The following is an 18,446-nucleotide window of genomic DNA, read 5'->3' on the forward strand; positions in this document are numbered from 1 at the left end:
TTCTCAGCCTTCGTCATCACAGCGACTTCGAAGTGATAAAGGAGGGGGTATTCCGTCGACAGTCGGACACATATTCAATAGTCTCAGACCAACTCCGATCACGACATCCAAATCGCACGATGACTCTGATTCCATGTCTAGAACTCAACTACCACCTCGCTTGCAAGCTCGACGACGAAGCCTTAGTGCACTCCCTGATCTTGTCAGGATGAAAGGCGCCACAGCAGGCTTGGTAAAACGCTGAAGCAATGCAAACTTTGTCCATATAGGGTCGTTGTTAGATCTTGTGAATGGGAATGGGAGATGTCGGATGAAGTTTAGCCATTTTGGAATTTGCTGAGAGTATCATAAATTGTTTCCAAACAGTCGAATTTGCCGACAGGCGTTCCAAATCGTCCCCGACAGCCATTACAAGAAAAAGGAAAAGGTTCATCTTGCCCAGTTCAATTATGTGTTATCAGGAGTTCAAAATATGTTTATGTGCAATGCAACACATGTTTACCCTAAAAGTTCAACAGGTACACTGGGAAAACCAGTTATGTAGTGTTAACAATTATCTCATGAATTTCAAGATGTGTACGTATCGCATATTGACTATACTTGTCAGAATCGCATTATTCCTATATGACGGAATTATCTCACAGTATAGGTACCCCGGTATTTTAGTCCATACATGATATATTCATCAATGACGTAGGCCTAATTATTGTTAATATAAGTATTATTTATGTAAGCCTAATCGTGTAATAATTGAAATCAGTATTGTAGTCGGTCATCGCATTAGGAACAACCTATTCTTATGTTTCGTTAACAGAAAAGCTTATCTTTTAATAATATCATTACCGCTACCATCACCACTTGCAAAGTTGTATACATTTCCATCTTATTTATTTAAAAGCTTTAAACTGCAGTCGGAAACTATCACAACCATAGGACATTTCTAACAGTTACGTTAGTGTTAACAAAATTTTTAAAAATGGAGATGCTGAAAACATAAACATTTAAATAATCTAGTTGGTATTTCGTAATGAGGTGTGTAGATGATGTGCGAATAATTCCTTTTGGAAGAGAAAGGGTGTGTAATACTTCTGAAATAGCGTGATCTGCAGTTGAAATATTTTGAGTTCTAGCCATCTCAAGTAGTGCGCCGTAAGAGGTGTCTTTGCGGATGAAGATTGTCATCACCAAGCAAGGCAAGTGTTCTAGTCTATCAGTTTGAAATAATGTTTATCTCTTGAGGCATTAGGAGTGAGACATTTCTTTGGGGCAACTGATCACCTGATGTGACATAAAACGACATTTTGGCCTACGCATTTATTTAATTAAAAATACTTTAATCATTGTCCTATTGATATCAGAAGTTATCTGGCCTATAATCTGGTTTCAAATTAATCGTGGTCGAAATGAAACAGAAAAGATTAATTGAATATACGAATAAGCGTAAAACAAATCCTATACCCTTGCTTCCTTCCAATGGAACGTTATATACTTTCAGAGAGCTCCCCTACGGAGTAACTTTTAGTGTAATCCTCAGAATATATACTTTTGTCGGAGAATATTTTGACAACAAACATTTTAAAAGAATTAATGTTCACACCAGTTCTAATAATCAAGGTCATGGTTTGGTAATTTTAAAGCGGAAACACTGTCACGTCACCGAATATTGACCAAATTTCTTGTAAAATCATTGTATTATATATGATAAGAATAAAATTATATCGCAAGAGGCTTTTAAGATATTTATGAGTATTTATGATTAACTATGAGGATTACGTAACTTTTATTCATGCTTTATTTATGCTGAAAAGACTTAAAGTGAAGGGTACTTGTATGAGATGATTATATTGTTATTTTATGATTGTAACGGAATAATAAACGATATTTGTTCTTGTACATGGAAATAACTTAAATTGTCTGATTTCATGTTTCTCAAATACTGTGATGATATTTTGAAGATAAGGAGAGACATAAATGCATTTGCTCATGCTGAAATGGTAAATTCAATTATTAAAAACAGATAAAAACATACACAGCGAGATAGTAGTAAAAGTGATGCAAATATCACGCATATACATGTAACAGTTTCCTCCATTTTATATTGTTAATTGAGTTCTTGTTTTGGGATTGCAAATAACATCATAGTCACCTTCATTATTTCATTATCTGTTAGGATGTGTTCTATCGTAACTTTTCGCGGAGAAAGATATCCCCGAAACTATGAATATTTATTCGTGGCAGCACGATTATGAAATTGCCTCAATCCTTTCATTACCCCTGTCCCCAAATTATGGTGTTCGCCTTTTTCTTTCTCCCTCTCTGTTTGTCAGTCTGTCTCTGTCTGTCTCTTTATGTCTCTATATCTGTCTATCCATGTCTCTGTCTGTCTGTCTCTCTGTCTCTCTCTCTGTCTCTCTCTGTCTCTCTCTCTATCCATGTCTCTCCCATTCTCGCTCCTTTCCATTTCTGTCTGTCTGCACATACTCTGTCTCATATGTATCTCTATTATTTTCTGCCCGAACCCGGCATTCTTCAAGCTATATCTGTTACTAGATCTATTAATCACAATTCGCTAACATTAATTTCGCTCTCTCTCTCTCTGATTAACATCCCCAACTCCTTGATGGCGCGTCTTCACAAATTATACACATGTTGTGTAGGGCACTATGCTTTGTTTACCTAATGATAAACCTTCAATAGAAGCGGACCATAGAATTGATTTTATTGTTATTTGGATAGTGTACTAAGAACAGTATAGTGATGAACCATCTACATACAAACATACAAAGTACTAGTCCTTGAATGAAAACAAAAGATTCATTGAGTCCTTTCTTTAATGTCACTCGAGTATTGTTCAGTGTGACTAGTATGTATCGATCGGATATCCAATAGCGAGGTCAAATTGTAGGTCAAGTTACTTACGCGCGCTTTTTTGGCACCAGTTATGACTTTCTTATGACATAGGATTTCATGTGGCTCCTTTGATAATTTTCTGTTCAAATATATCACGGTTTTTTAAAACCAATTCTATCAAATTATTGAGTTATGAAGAGTGGAAAGGTGAAAAGCCAAGTTATGTATATATGTAAAATCCCAGGTATGAGCGAGATAGAGAAAGATATGGAGAGGACAACAAACCAAGAAGCCGAGATTAAGGCAACAGAGAGAGAGAGAGAGAGAGATACATAAGAAGAGAAAACGAATTAGAAAGAAACAGACAGATCGGTAGAGGGTCGAGAAACAAAAGTATGCCCACGTACGCACAGACACAGACAGACACACGCACACGCACACACACACACACACACACACACACCTCGACACAGTACACGCAGAAAAAATACTTGATCGTAAAGACTTTCGAGAAATCATTTCAATACCCCAGTGTATACTCCTTAAACAATTATGTTATGATTACGTCATGTAATATTCCCACATTTCAATAGGTGATGGACAGGGCCATTGAAATGCCCTTGTAGGTTGATTTTTCGAAACATGTTGCGATCGTGCTAAGAGTGTAAAAGATGGACGATTTGTACCCAAACATGTTTTATATCTAAAGGCTGTTTTGTTGAAAGAAGGATACAAAGTTGTAGAATCCAACAAATGCTTGATATTAACACTACATACTCGGGCTTACGCTCGGCCATGATTTGGGCTATAAATCGGTAACAAGTCGGTGGACCTACCAACAATATCGATTGGCTGAAAAATCGATTCCAATTATAACGGTTGGAAAAGCAACATAACACAGGTAATGACCGACAGCACTGGCTTGTTCCTATCATAAAATTTTATTTCGCGTTCATCCTTGAAGCTTTTTGTTCCATGCCATTGCTGGACATCAATTTTTATTTAAAAAAAACCCCGCTTGAATACATTGATGGCCCGTGGCCAAAGCGTACCAGGAAAACAACCATGACCATAATGCTGTTGATAATGTTTCACGGGCTATTGGTTTTTATCTAGTCTCCATCGATCTCGTCAACCAGGTATGTCCACGATCCTTACATTTTTCAGCAAGAGAGGGAGTTATTAATCACTTATTAACAAGAGCTGCGAACCCGCTCAATGACAACGAGTTTACTCAGCGCCTCATCTCCACCATGTTAGCATAATAAATTGCTGTTGTTTTTTTTACTTTTAAAAATATGGCATGAAAACAAAATCCGCATGTGAATATTTTCCATTTGCCATATTCCTAGAGAAGCGCGTCTATACATAAAAATGAATAAATAGAATGTGCCCGAAGGGAAGCCGTGTCTGCACTGCAGTTACTCAAAAATAACCCCAACAATTAAAAAGGGAGAAAGTTCAAATAAAATGTCCTGAACAATAAGGGTACGAAAATTAAAGATCGACCTTAATGATAAACAATTTATATACAAACTTGAGAAATTAAGGCTACTTACTCTACTTTTTGCAAATTTCTTAATAATCAGATCTTCTAACGCTTAAATGAATGTGCACATCCAAGCGTGAACGTTCCTCTTAATTGATATTGGTAGAGTAACAATTATTCTTTGATTATATATATCTATTATTGAATCAGAAGTTGATTGATTGATTTGTATTTGCCAAGCTTCCAACATACAACAATATACATGTACATGTACAAGAATAACATATCAACATGACGTCAGCTTGAACAGGATAACCCACGAAAGCTCGAGAGCTTGATATGAAACTTGAAAGTTCTATATGTATATGCAACTGTTAAACTACAAAGCGTGTGTAATATCTTTTTTGCCGAGTATATATGTTAGGCCTGTTTGTGTTATATTTTAGTTCAGGTTTACCTCTTGTCGGGACAGGACCCAGATTCTCTTTGTAATGGTCCTATTTCTATTCCTAATCCTATTCCTAATCCTAATCAATTATTAAAGATGTAACTCGGAAATTACTCAAGACCCATTTCAGGAAAAAAAAGAAAGCCAACGTTTACTCGACGAATTAATCATCAGGGTGAACTTGAGAAAAAACGGAAAATGCAAGAAGAAAAATAAACACATCAATTATGTTGAAGTAATTATGCGATAGCTGATCGCTAATGAGGAGGGAGGAAGGAATGGAATGAGGATGAGAGGAGGGGTTATATATATATACGTAACGAGAGAGAGAGAGAGAGAGAGAGGGGAGAGAGAGAGAGAGAGAGAGAGAGAGAGAGAGAGAGAGATGTTGTTGTTGTTGTTGTGTTTTTTTTTTTTTTGGGGGGGGGGGTCATATCAATTTGTTTAGAGGCAAACGAGCTCCTCACAAGTCTATATCAAGAGTAAGGACTGATCGAAAATGTTTCGGGGAGGGAGGGGGGGGGGGGGGGGGAGGTTGCAGCCCAGTTAAAGAATATGCACCCGCGAAGTGCATAGTGCAAAAGTTTATTCCATAGGTTTTACATAGGGTGCATTATGATTTGTCCAATTTGAACGATAATGGAGGGTCAATGTTTATTCATGAGCAATGACTTACAAAATATGCCATTTACTGTTTGTTGATTGGCAATCAACAACATATTTTACAATGATAATAACGATAATTATAATGATAATAGCTGATAAGTACTAAAATGATAATATTAGTACTAACAACAATAATGTCATGTTAAAAACGATCCATGGGCATATGAATAATGACACTTTTCTCAAATTATGAATAGCGGTCCTTACGAAAAGCGAGGTTGACTTGTCATTTTGGCACCAACTTATTTTTCATTTAACTTGCCCCCCCTCTCTATTGTAGATCTTTTTTTTACCGCATATACTTTTGCCCTGCTTACCCTCTTATTATGTTTCCTCCTTCTCCCTCACTAGGAAAGATGATCAAATCTATCTCACTGCTGCCAGATCTATGAAAAAATACGATGTCGGACACCAATTACTCAATAATAAATAAGACTGCATCAACATCATCACACCTCAGTCATACAGCATTATGATTACAGAGTGCCTACATCATCATAATCGCCACCATCATCACATATCTTTCACAAAATAAGAAAATGAAAAGAAACAAATTAAGCAGTACTAAATATTTTATCAACATTTATGAACTCATTTATCAAGATAATTTTTTTCTATAAAGATCTTTTTAAATTGAATTGAATTGAATTTATTTATTTATTCACCACCATTGAAACATTGAATCAAAAGATATATATAAATGTACAATGACAATGTCAATATAACATAAATACATGACATGAATTATAAAAATACATGTTCTACAGCGATATAGGCTACATGTACATTATAAAAATATTAAAAAATAGTTTGAAGTAATTTTAGTGTCAAGTAAAACAATAAATGACTATTAAAGGTAAAGACCAGTATTGGTAACGCCCCAATTTCAAAAAATGAAATGGAAGCTCTCATTACCAATCATGTGAAAGAATATGTTTTGACTAATACATGATGATAAAAAATTTGCCGGGAAACCGCCTACTAATTCATATATTTGGTAAATTTATCTCTCTCATGGTCGTGTGAGAGAGATAGGGTAGTCCCATATACATCTTTCTGTGTATAGTGCTTGTAACTTTACGAAGAATGGGCCAAATTTCTTATCATTTTGATGATTCCAGAACCTTGCAGATGCTAGATGCTAGATGATCAACCTTTTCTGATCGATTCCACAACGTTTCTTTCACAATGCAATCGCATGACCATTACTGGTCTTTACCTTTAACATTGAGTTTATGATCGATGGTAAAATAGAGTAAAAAATAGCACATGCGCTAGTCGAGTCTGACTCTTGTTATCTAAAACCTGAAATAAAATTCATTGAAAAATACACAATGTGTTTCCAAATCCTATAAATAAGATTTGTGTATAATATTACAATAAAAAAAACGAGACTGGTTGCTACATACATCTACGGTATATAATTACAAGGTTATAATTCGCGGATTTCACCCAAGAGTAATTTTGTAAGTTTTTTACGAAAAGAGGTTCTTGATCTCTCAATTCTTAGATCCGTAGGAAGCATATTCCAAAAATTACTTGTCGACCCGTTTTTTGTCTTGTGGAATATTCATGTTGTATCATACTGCAATAATGTTTTAAGGAATGAGGTAGTCGTTCGTTTATCAAATCAAACACAAACTGAAGTACAAATAGATAATTTATGCAATTTAAAAAGATTCAACAATTTGAGGTCATGAAACAGTGCATTAGTATGAGAACGATGTGGCTTGAAAGTTATAGCACGTACAACCATCTTTTGAGTATAAATATACAATTCAAGTGTGATTTATAAGTACTACCCCAAACCTCGATGCCATATATGTGGCTGTATCAGGGCTTTATACAACAGTATCTATATATGTTTAGGGACAAAGTCCTTTCTTCGTATACAGTCATTAATAGATTTGATATGAGAATAACATGACATTATATTACATCGAGCAAGAAACGTAACACACGGATGGAGGGGGGGGGGGGGTGGCTGCTTCTCTTTGATAAATTTAGAAATTTGAATATTTTAAAATGAAATCCATATGATCAATTCAATTATCAGCATGCAATGGAAAGGACAGGTACATGTATATACTAAGTTTTACGAGTACTTTTTAACATGATATTATTGTTGTTATAACTGATATTACTTTGTACCATTATTATTGTGGTTATCAGCTATTATCATTATAATTATCGTGATTAGTATCGTAAAACATTTTGTTAATGGCCAATCAACAAACAGTAAATGGCACCAGTGACTCATATCTCCGCTCATACACGCACGCACACGCACACACGCACACACGCACACACGCACCCAAACCAACGATCGAAAAAACCCACACAGTTTTTCAATTCACAGTACACAGGCAAAAAATCGTCTCGCCCACACATTTTCAAATAACGCTTTATCCAATAGTTGTCCTTAATGAACACGAGTTCTGGTAATGACCTTGCAAGCATCAATTTGAATTCTCAAGGGAGAAGCTGAATATCAGCGGTGTAACTTGTTTATTCTAAGTATATAAGGAAGAAAGTACTTTGATATAAGAGGATTAAAAGATATAAGAAGATACACTGTATTCATATCTTGTTATAAAACGGAATTACACTTTATGATAGGATAACTAAAGAAAAGAAGACAACTTGCGGTATATGTTTTTTATGACGTAACGTAGAAAATATGTTACGAAAGAAAAACACGGGGTAATTTGTATCGTGCCTGTAAACAGCACGTACAGTAAGACCAAGTACAATGAAAACATATCCCATGAGCAATTTTTTTTTTCGCTATCTTGTGTTTCTTAGATTAAGAAAATGGAAGGGAGTAGGGTAGCTTGCTGAAGTATATTCATTAAAGTAATAGCATTATACACTTTTACACTTCCGTGATGATCAGGTAAAAATTAACGACTAAAAACTTCAGAACAGAATAACTAAGGAACTTACATTGTAAAATTGTCTTTTACAGAATCGGAGTAATAATTAAAAATATTATATGTTAGTATTCAAGTGTACTATCCATTATACTTTTGATAGAAAAAGTAGTGAAAAAGGGAATAAATTGATCGGAGAATTATCATTACAATCCTATTTCGATATTATAACAAAATCTTTAAGAATTTCCTACACTATAATTATCATGATAAGCTTCTTTCGGAATACTAAAACAAAATACAATAGTAGGCCTATGCCAAATTTGTCTCACTTTATTTTGTGTTTAACCATTCGGTATCAACGTGACTAGGGGACCTCCCTGCACAATTTCTAGGTGAACTAACTAGAGAATATGCTGCTGAAAAGAAACAAAATGACCGCCATGTATAAGTACTGTTCAACGATTTTGGGGGATTTTATTTTTACGGAACTTCATTTTACTATGTGTTAGGTGTCATATGAAAGAGAACTAAATTTCCTACAGATCGATAACAGATTCAATATGTAAGGGGATAACTTGTACAACAATTTTGAGCAAGAATGGGATTTTAAAAACCATAATTCCCAATAGTTGAATTGCGCCAAAATACCCATTTCTCATTTCCAAAAATGGGATAATTTCACAAAGAACATTGACTCATAAGATAAACTACACGACATTATTACTAGGATTATTGATATTATCATCATTATCATTATTATCATTATTATCATTATTATCATTATTATCATTATTATCATTATTATCATTATTATCCACATTATTATTATTAGTATTATTATTATTATAATTACTATCATTAGTATTACTTTTCCTTCCCTCGCGTACTTTGATACTGGGTTGGGAAGAGGGAGTGGCCGGGGTTGGATGTGAGTGTAATGGAGAATAGGGATGTATACAGGTGGGTTTTGTGTGTTCGTTTGACTATAATTATGTGTGTATGCATGTGGGGTAGATAAGACGGGTTACGCATGGTAGAATGAGGTTTTGTTGTAAAAAGTAATCTCCCAAAATCTTCCAATAGTAGTTATACATTGCGGCCATTTTTCCCAGCAGCATAACATTATTTTCAAGGTAGTCCGCCGAGAAGCTGTGCAGGGAGGTGTCCTGAACAAAATGATACCTAACAACCTTTTACAAAATTCCACGTCTCAAAAACCTGCTTCCCCCCTTAGTATACTACAGTATTCTATAGAGAAGCTGACGTATCGCCATACCAAGTCTGATGTAATACCCCCATCTGCGTCTTGATTACATTGATGTCATACGTTAGTCCGCTATGCTTAACTCACGTAATTGCATCTTCCGAATGCGTTCGTTTTTATTAAGTGATGACTTTCCAAGGATTAGTAACCATAAGCTCTAAATGCTGGTATCTTGAAACCGTGTAGTCGAGCGCTCATGCCATTTTAAAAGTATCATCTGACAGATTCAAAATACAGGTCAATGATGAGATTGGTTGTAATTTGGGGAGTTTGTTGCGTTCCGCTTGTTATTGGAATAGAACTCGTTCTGGAAGGGGTATTGAGTGACTATCAGGAAAATTCAATCGTACCTTCAATTGACCTTGCTATACTCAAAATAGAGGAACTTGTCCATAATGGAAGGGTTCATAACATAACGATTAAGTACACTCGGTATAATCGCTTCTCTTGCTACGCCAAATATCCCGTTGTCAGTCCAGCCATTGCTGCTAACGCTTACCATACCCGCAAGGTGGCTGCGTTTATTGGACCAGGTTGTATTAAGTCCATTTTGAGCTTGGCCGACTTGGCAGCCGCCTGGAACCTTCCTTTGATCACTGGTGGAGCACCTGGTTTTGATCTAGGGGACAAGAAACGATACAGTACTCTTACAAGAACATCGCTTTTGGTAGAGCAGTATGCAAAGTGCTTCGAGGAGCTTATGGGCTTCTTTGGATGGAAAGTGTGCTCCTTGATACAGATGAACGAGTATGGTTACTGGGGAGCAATAACAGATGGTATTGAGGAGTTGATGCCTAAACTGGTGAAAAACAATTTCTCTTTTTACCGTTTGAAAATAACAAATTTTCATCCTTCTTGGATGGCTTTGGACAAAGCGATCCAAGATTCCAGAGGTAAGATTGCCCCTTTACAAAGAAAGATACCTGTATCCTAATTTTTTGTAATTTACTGTTGTCCAATAAATGTTTGATATTCGTTGATATCAACCTTCGTGGAAGTGTGAGTATGGAACGGGCACATGTTTAACATGACATATGTACTGAATAATGATTTGAAATAACATCAGTCTTTAAAAGGTTGTCAGATTGGTCTCTGGAGCATTTTGGTCGGCTGGAGGTTTACTCTGCTGCATCGAAAACCTTTTGCCGATCAAACTGTTCGAGGAAAGATTTGTTGGTTTTGTTTCCAAAGGTAGACGACACTTCTCAGACTGATTGCCGACTGATGCCCGATCCAAGTTCATGTCGACTATTATCGTGTGATATTTGGTTGAGAAAGGTCAGCAGATAATCAACGAATGATAAACGATCAGTCGCCGATTATTCTCCAAAGGTTCGCAGAAAACAGACAATCAGCAGAATTTAAATTTGGAAACTCTGAATTCAATTGTTTTTCTACTGCTGCCTCATAAATTCAGTTTTGTTTGGTAATTTTTAATTGAAAGAAAAGAGAAAAAAATGAGGAAATATCAATATTCTTTGTTCCGACTGTTAAAAAATATCATATCTATACATATGCTGTTTTATACTGTTCAGCAGCACGGTAAAAAGACCAAACGCCAGTCTATATAGATGTTTGATATAGTCTGCTACATTTCATTGACTACGCGTTACATATGCCACTGTATCGTATATGGAAAAAGTCCCTCCGCTTCATAATACTCTCAAGATTTGATTTTGTTATAGATTTTCCAGATATGTCATGGTTATGTTAACAAAATTATTGCTTACGATTTGGTTCATCATCATAATTTATCATAATCTAATTAATATGTGGTTCTAGCCCGGATGCCGTATGATCACGTTTCACTCCTTTTAAGAAAGCCACTTGAAAAATAAGTAACAACACAATACGATGACTTCTATTCTTATTTGTGAAACAGATTTTTACCTTCCCCTTTCATAACATACTCGTCGTTTCCCTTCCTTTCCCATTGTATACTGCCTTCTCCCTGATATTTGCACACAGCTTCGCTATCATATTTCTAGTTTATATTATTAACCCAATCGAATCATAACATTCTGCTTTAACACAACCTAGTTATTCACTTTTGAAATAAAAGTTCAGAATCATCAGATAATTAAAATATCAATGAAATCACACCGCGTCTAACAAATACATTTTTCTCAAAAAGGACAAGAAATTCAAACTCTAAAAAATTCTTTTTAGAATCGAATCAACCCCCCCCCCCCTCATTCTAACGCTTGCCGAACGTCGTAAGAGATTTCTGACCGGTTGTTTATTATAGCAAGTGTTTTCAAACTTTTTCCGTGGCGGTGCAGATTTTATATATATGAAAGCTAAAGTAAAAGGTCCGAAAAATGGGCAAATTTAGGTAAGAGTTGAGTTGAGACAGTAAAAAGTCGAAGTTCTAATACACATGTATGGTATATCAGTGCGAAAGGTAGCCCTGTTTCCCAGAAATCAGCTGCTTAGACATTGTCACAACCAGAACGATTGCAAAACGAAGGCATTGATGCAAATGTTCAGGCAACCTAAATTCACATTAATGACCCTTATGTACTGAAGGAAGTGGGGCTCGTTTTTGTTAAAGGTCTATATCTGTCTCTCTCTCTCTCTCTCTCTCTGTCCCTCTGTCTCAAACACACACATACACCCATACACACTCAATCACTCTTCAGTCTCTTCTGTCTTCCCCCCTCTCTCTCTCTCTCTCTCAAACACACACATACACCCATACACACTCAATCACTCTTCAGTCTCTTCAGTCTCTGCCCATCTTTCTACTCTTGCTGTACATGTATCACCAGGAACCCCCTATAATATATAGTATGTCTCTTGTCTGCTTGTATTTAATTTAAGAGGATAACCTAGATAAGTATTTATACTTTTGTTACCCCTCCAATTTATTAATTGTACATGTATCATTTTGTGCACATTTATTTCATGTTTGGTGAAAATAAGATCAATTCAAAATTCAATTCAGTTCACAAGGCAACCATTTACTTCGCTTATCTTGGAGGCTTGGTCCATTCTGTTTAAAAAAGTTTATATCTATTCAGTTACCTTTCAATGTATATTGATTTTCATTATGTATACAATACTGAATAAATAAATGAAATGAAAAGAAACATTAAAAACATAATGCTTTCATTGACCTACATATTAACAAACATAGATTGTTATATATATAAAACATTAAAAAATCTAAAGGACTCATTATAGTATTCTAATAATGGATTGCTTTGATGAAATCCGAGCGCGGAAAAATATGAAATCCCACCCGGTTCCATTAATTTTTGAACCCGGATGTAATCTCAAAGTCGCACTCTCCGGCATTGATCATTTTGTCAGGCCAAGGCGGAGGAAAGATCGTATGAGGGTAGTTTGTTGATGGATGGCTGAACTTTTTTTTTAAAATAGCCAATATTTTGTCAAGGTCATAAGTGTACCGATTATTATTTTGATAAAATGAGTATGATCTACATGAATCTTCATCAACATTGAGCTATATACTTCATCTACCTTGAACTCGGTCATTTTAAAAAAAGCCCCAAAAAGATTCAATACATATTTAGAACAAACTACCCGCCCCAAACTTGTTACCCTATTATATATTTTTCACCAAATGTAATTTTTACCTTCTCGGCTATGATTTTTCCTCATTGAAAAGTAAAGGTTTTGTTATTGAATTTTAAAATCTTTCCAATCAAAGCTTGTTGCATGATACATGTACAACTCCAACTGGTACGTCACATTTTCAAGGAAATGGCTGCGCCCCTGTCATGCTTAAAGGCATTACATCATACCAAGACATCTTCATTTATATATATATATCTCTTGTATACGTTCGTAAAATTTATTGTACATCAAAAGGCAGGAATTCGTCCCGTTTTCAGAATCCCTACATTTATTCTTTGGGGTTAGTTCTCCTTTAATATAGAGGATCAATCGCCAAACAACTGTCTACTGTTAGCCAACAATTTCACGAGCGGTAGTAAACTAGTTTACGGAAATCTTTGATGATCGAACAATTTTGCCAGTGCGAAATTCGACAACTATTCGACAACTGCCCTACAACCGATCGGCAGCCGGTCGCTCACTATAATAAATGCAAATTGGTTGTCGATGGTCGCAGCTTGTTGTGGTTGTCAATAGTCAGCAACCGACGTAGGCTTTAACTGTTTGTGGAAGAGTTTTTCTAGTTTGTTCCAAGGAAGGCCATATTTCTCAGACTGATCGCCGACTGATTCTTTTGTTGCTTCTACTGCTGCCTCATAAATTCCTTATTTTCAATGAAAGGAAAGACCGGAAAAATAAGAAGGTATTAAAATCAATTGCTTTTCTTGTTTATTGATCTACATAGCTTCTGTTATTCTTTGTTCTTTTTCTGCTGCTGCGGCTACCTTGTTCAGTGAAAAAACGTTAATTCAATTTATAATATTAATAAATTGCGATATAATCATCTATCCATGCTACGTATGCTACTTTGAATGATATTGCCCTCGAGATTTGGTTTTATGAATTAACAAAAAAGGAGAGAGAACATGTCAAGATACAATTTTCAAAAGAAACATGGCACAGCATCATTGCTGTGAAACATTTCCCGTATTATCTATTAACGAGTTTATGTAATTGCATATAGACCCAATGTAGATAAATGACATATTACCCTTTGTTCTTGCAAGGCAACCAATCGAAAAATAAAAAACGCAATAAAATGACTTCCACATCCGCTTTCATACTGTACTCTCGATTTCACTCGCTTTCAATTATCTACTGCCCTCTCTTTCTGTTATTTGTACGCATTTTTCCTATCACTGTTCTATATGTCTTCCATTGATCAAATCATCATGACCTTACAACCTAGTTGTATCTTATAAAAAATGCTAAGAAGCATCACAAAATATACATAAACACACATAATTTGGCTACTAATGGACAAGAAATTCAACATTCCTATGCGTGTTTTCGTCAATGATTTATACCAGTCATTTTAAAGCTTGTCATCATACATTGATCTCCGAAAAGTTGTTTATCTTTGCCGATGAATCGCCGAACAAATGCAAACAATTCAAATACATGTTCACGAGCGGTGGCACACACACAGCTAAAATTCATCGTATCTAGTGATGATTAGAATCATCGTAAAATTTTAAACATGTTTATAGACAAAATTTCCCAGTGTGAACATCGTTTATACGATGTTGGGATAGATACGAAGTCGCGATCCATACGCCCCTAAAAGCAGGCTGCAGATACGAAGTTCGTATCTAGAGAGCTTGACATTTTGTGTGTGAAAGGAAATTCTTGTTTAAACGTGTTTAAACTGGATGGAGCGTGCGCTTTGATTGACATGACATGACCTTCAATGCGCAATGGCACTACTGCGCATTTTACGAGCAGTAGTTAATCACGAAACAATTAACGATCGCACCGAAATTTCTGTGTGTGAAAGGCTCGTGATTAGTTTAAACACGTTCGAAACACGTTTATACTAGTCATGTTTATAGAATTTTAGCTGTGTGTGAAAAGGCTGCTAGTATACGAAAATATGTGATGATCGGACAATTCTCTTACGACATTCAGGAACCAATCGACATCTCTCTACGACCGATCGGCAACTGATCGCCCATTAAAATACTTGCAAATTGATCGTCGGTGGTCGCAACTTTTTACGGTTGTCAAAATTCAGCAACCCGTCGACCTTTAATAGTCGTACGCATCTTAGGTTTTAGCGGGAAACTAAATGGTTAAACAAAACCGTCTAAGCGGGATAGTTGGCATTACATAGTTGTCCAGTGGTACATGTCTTAGGTAGTTTTTAAAGGGCAATCGTCCTAGCGAGTATTTGTCCGCGACGTAGTTTTCCGGGTCACTTTCGCGAGGGGTTCTTCTTATCTACTAGCAGCTCTTCGATGAATAATGATGTTCCATATAACTATGATAATAACACTATTGTCAATACTGTCATTACCAGTATGACCAGGGTGAACTATAACATCCTTTCATTTTGACTTAAAATTTAAACCATTATAAATAAACACACACACAGATAAACAACACCCCCAAAGGTTGTTTTATTTTGTTTGAGTTCCATTCATCTAAAATAAGTTATGCTACCGCTTTTGTACTAAGCTAGAAGCTATACTAATATACCATGCACTGGGAGGCTCTAGTTGAAATCATGGATCGAGGTGGCAGGAATAGCACTATTTTCCGAGTGCATATATAGCCCCGAAGAAAAAAGTGCTATTTCTGTCGCCGAGGAATTCATAATTTCACTAGTGGATTGAAATAGCGCATGATATATTTATTTTACATTTTTCAAACCAACCTTCATAACAATAATAATGATAACATTAATACCGATAGCACATTGATCTTGATCGATCGCATATCTATGACGGTATAGCACATTTTTCTTATCGGTAACATCATAGCAATGTTATGTTTGGTCACATGATGCTATGTTTACTAATCACCGAACAGGATTTCATTACAGAAAATATAATCTTGAATATAAACTTGAATCACGACATCCATCAGTTTTTAACGTTTGTGCGGATTTGAAGGGCTGTTATTTAAACGACTTTAACCTCCTCTTTGTTACAGAAGCGTTCATCGAAATCTCCATGGCTTGAAAAAAGGATTCTCTTCACTCATATTAAAAATGGCAAGGTGTTGTTGGACTCAATCTTCCGCTGAGTTACTTGCGAAATTCCATCGCTGAGTGCGTGTGCTAGATTCGAGGCGTGCAATTAAAAGTATTGGCATTGTCCGCCAGTATAAAACTTACGGCCACCTTGGTCATGATAGTCATACTTTAATTCTACCTTTCATAAGTCAGGAATAAAGTAGGTGCATACAATTTTCCGGTCATGCTTGATGTTTTCATCGTAAAGTCTACTCATAACCAAAAGGAAATGTTTCTGTTTGCAATGTTATACGTTGTTTGTCTTTTATCGGTTGGACAAAGTGATAATCTTTGCATACATGCCATTTATGGTGTCATTCCTCAAATGAGTGCCTCTAACATCGCCCCTGCAGTGGAGCTCGCCATCGAAGAGATCGACCGCCGCGTCGATGATCACGAATACAATAATTTTTCTATTACTATACATCCTCACCTTAGCCGTTGTTTCGTCAGTCTGACAGCTAGCGCCATTGCCGCCGAAAATTACTACAGCAGCGATGGCCGAGTTGCGGCATTTCTGGGACCCTCGTGTAGCGATTTGATGAGGGGTGTTGCAGAACTGAGTGCCGTGTGGGGCGTCCCTGTGCTGTCGGGATTGACCGGTTCAATTTCAGTGTCGGAAAAACGATTCTTCACGACGTTGACCAGATCTACGATGATCCTGAGTGATGGCTTTGGCCGAGTAGTTGAGTCGCTCGTGAATCAGTTCCAGTGGAGAACAGTGGCGTGGTTATGGAGAGGAAGAGGTTATCAGGGTAGTCATGTTGCAGCTGTTAAAAGTCGTTTTGATGAGATAGGAGTCACATATAGGGAAATCATCTTATTAAACGTTGAGAGCACGAAACTCGCATTGGAAGACACTATCTCAGCTTCGAGAGGTAGGTCAACAACGATGCTCTCGTGAGCCTTCCAATTAGAAAAACACAGTTAAAAACAAGTAATATTTTGTTTTAAATGATAAGCACGTCTGTTATTTATCTGTTTTCATTTCATTACTAAATAGGTGATACCGACATCTGTCCTTGATTATTCAAGTGATTACATTCGTGACGTAAGTATATGTTACCTGCGAAAAAAAAAATCTTAACCTGCTCAATTGACATAAGTTAAATTTTAAAAGACGCATGAAGGTATTTTAAAATGTAAGGGATGAGTGAGAAGTGAAAGTGAGACTCCTCAGTGGGCTATTTTGTTTTGTTTAGTCATTTAAGATGCAGATGTTATCACCTTGACGGGACATGTACTCTGGTGCAGTTCAGAGTGGCTATAAAATGGGAATCCGCTTGTTGTAAAAGAGGCAAATTTCAGAAGTGCTAAATTTGAACGTTTTGTGACTTTCAAAATGTTCCATCACCTCTGCGTAGAAATTACAAAATATCTAGCAGTTTTAAGCTGTTCTCTGACGCAATAAATTATAATGAATCCATAATGATATGCTGGTAAGTTTGTATCATAATCAGTTTTAATAGATAACTATAGTCCAAAAAGATGCGCTCTTGCAAGATCTTAAAGGTAATACAAAGTTTTGGGAAATTTTGAAAATTGGGTGGATAATGATTCTTTACAATTTTGATATATTTGGATGTCCCTGTGGATGTGTTATAAGCACTAAAAAATGTAGCCTATAAAACACTTCTGCTTTCGAGAAAAATTGAATATAACAATTTACCGGTGCTCCCGGTAAATTTTGATAAATTTAAAATAGCGTCTACGGCCCTAAAATGGTAGCTGCGACCATGAAAATCTCAGAATATGTAGTTGTGATGTATAATTTCCAAACGGGAATAGCTAATCGGTCGATTTTAGTTAAGAAACATTGTTTTATAGCTTAATTAATATCTTGACCTTTAGAGGGAGCTATACAGCATAAAGAGTTTTTTTTATTTACAATTTCATAACTTTAGACTCGGTTTCAACAGCGACATCGGTTTCAATCACTGACAGAATCGCATATGCTTCCAATGTGTTCATTGGAACCAAATTCATGACCCCATACCAAAACTTTGCATTACCTTTAAGAAAGCGTACGATAATGGAGATGTCGGTAGTAAAGAGGTGTGGAAATCATGTTTAGAGCGATAGACGGAGGAGAGAAGAAAACAGATTATAAATGTGACCATCAATGAAATTAGCAGAAAGGAACGTATTCAAAATTATTATATATATATATATATATACGATACTATTCATATAAA

At 36.0% G+C, this 18,446-nt stretch overlaps 1 protein-coding gene across 1 annotated transcript in view; it reads left to right on the forward strand.

Annotated features, from left to right (window-relative positions):
• The first annotated feature begins 9,813 nt into the window (after positions 1–9,813).
• LOC581820 (atrial natriuretic peptide receptor 1-like) overlaps positions 9,814–18,446 on the forward strand; it is a 47,671-nt gene continuing 39,038 nt past the window's right edge. Inside the window, exon 1 of the mRNA XM_011681471.2 lies at positions 9,814–10,486. Coding sequence (XP_011679773.2) covers positions 9,835–10,486 — 652 coding nt within the window. The 5' untranslated portion in view covers positions 9,814–9,834. The remainder of the gene's footprint in view (positions 10,487–18,446) is intronic.

Source organism: Strongylocentrotus purpuratus, unplaced genomic scaffold, assembly GCF_000002235.5.
Source record: "Strongylocentrotus purpuratus isolate Spur 01 unplaced genomic scaffold, Spur_5.0 spur5_scaffold_6, whole genome shotgun sequence".
NCBI lineage: Eukaryota > Metazoa > Echinodermata > Echinoidea > Camarodonta > Strongylocentrotidae > Strongylocentrotus > Strongylocentrotus purpuratus.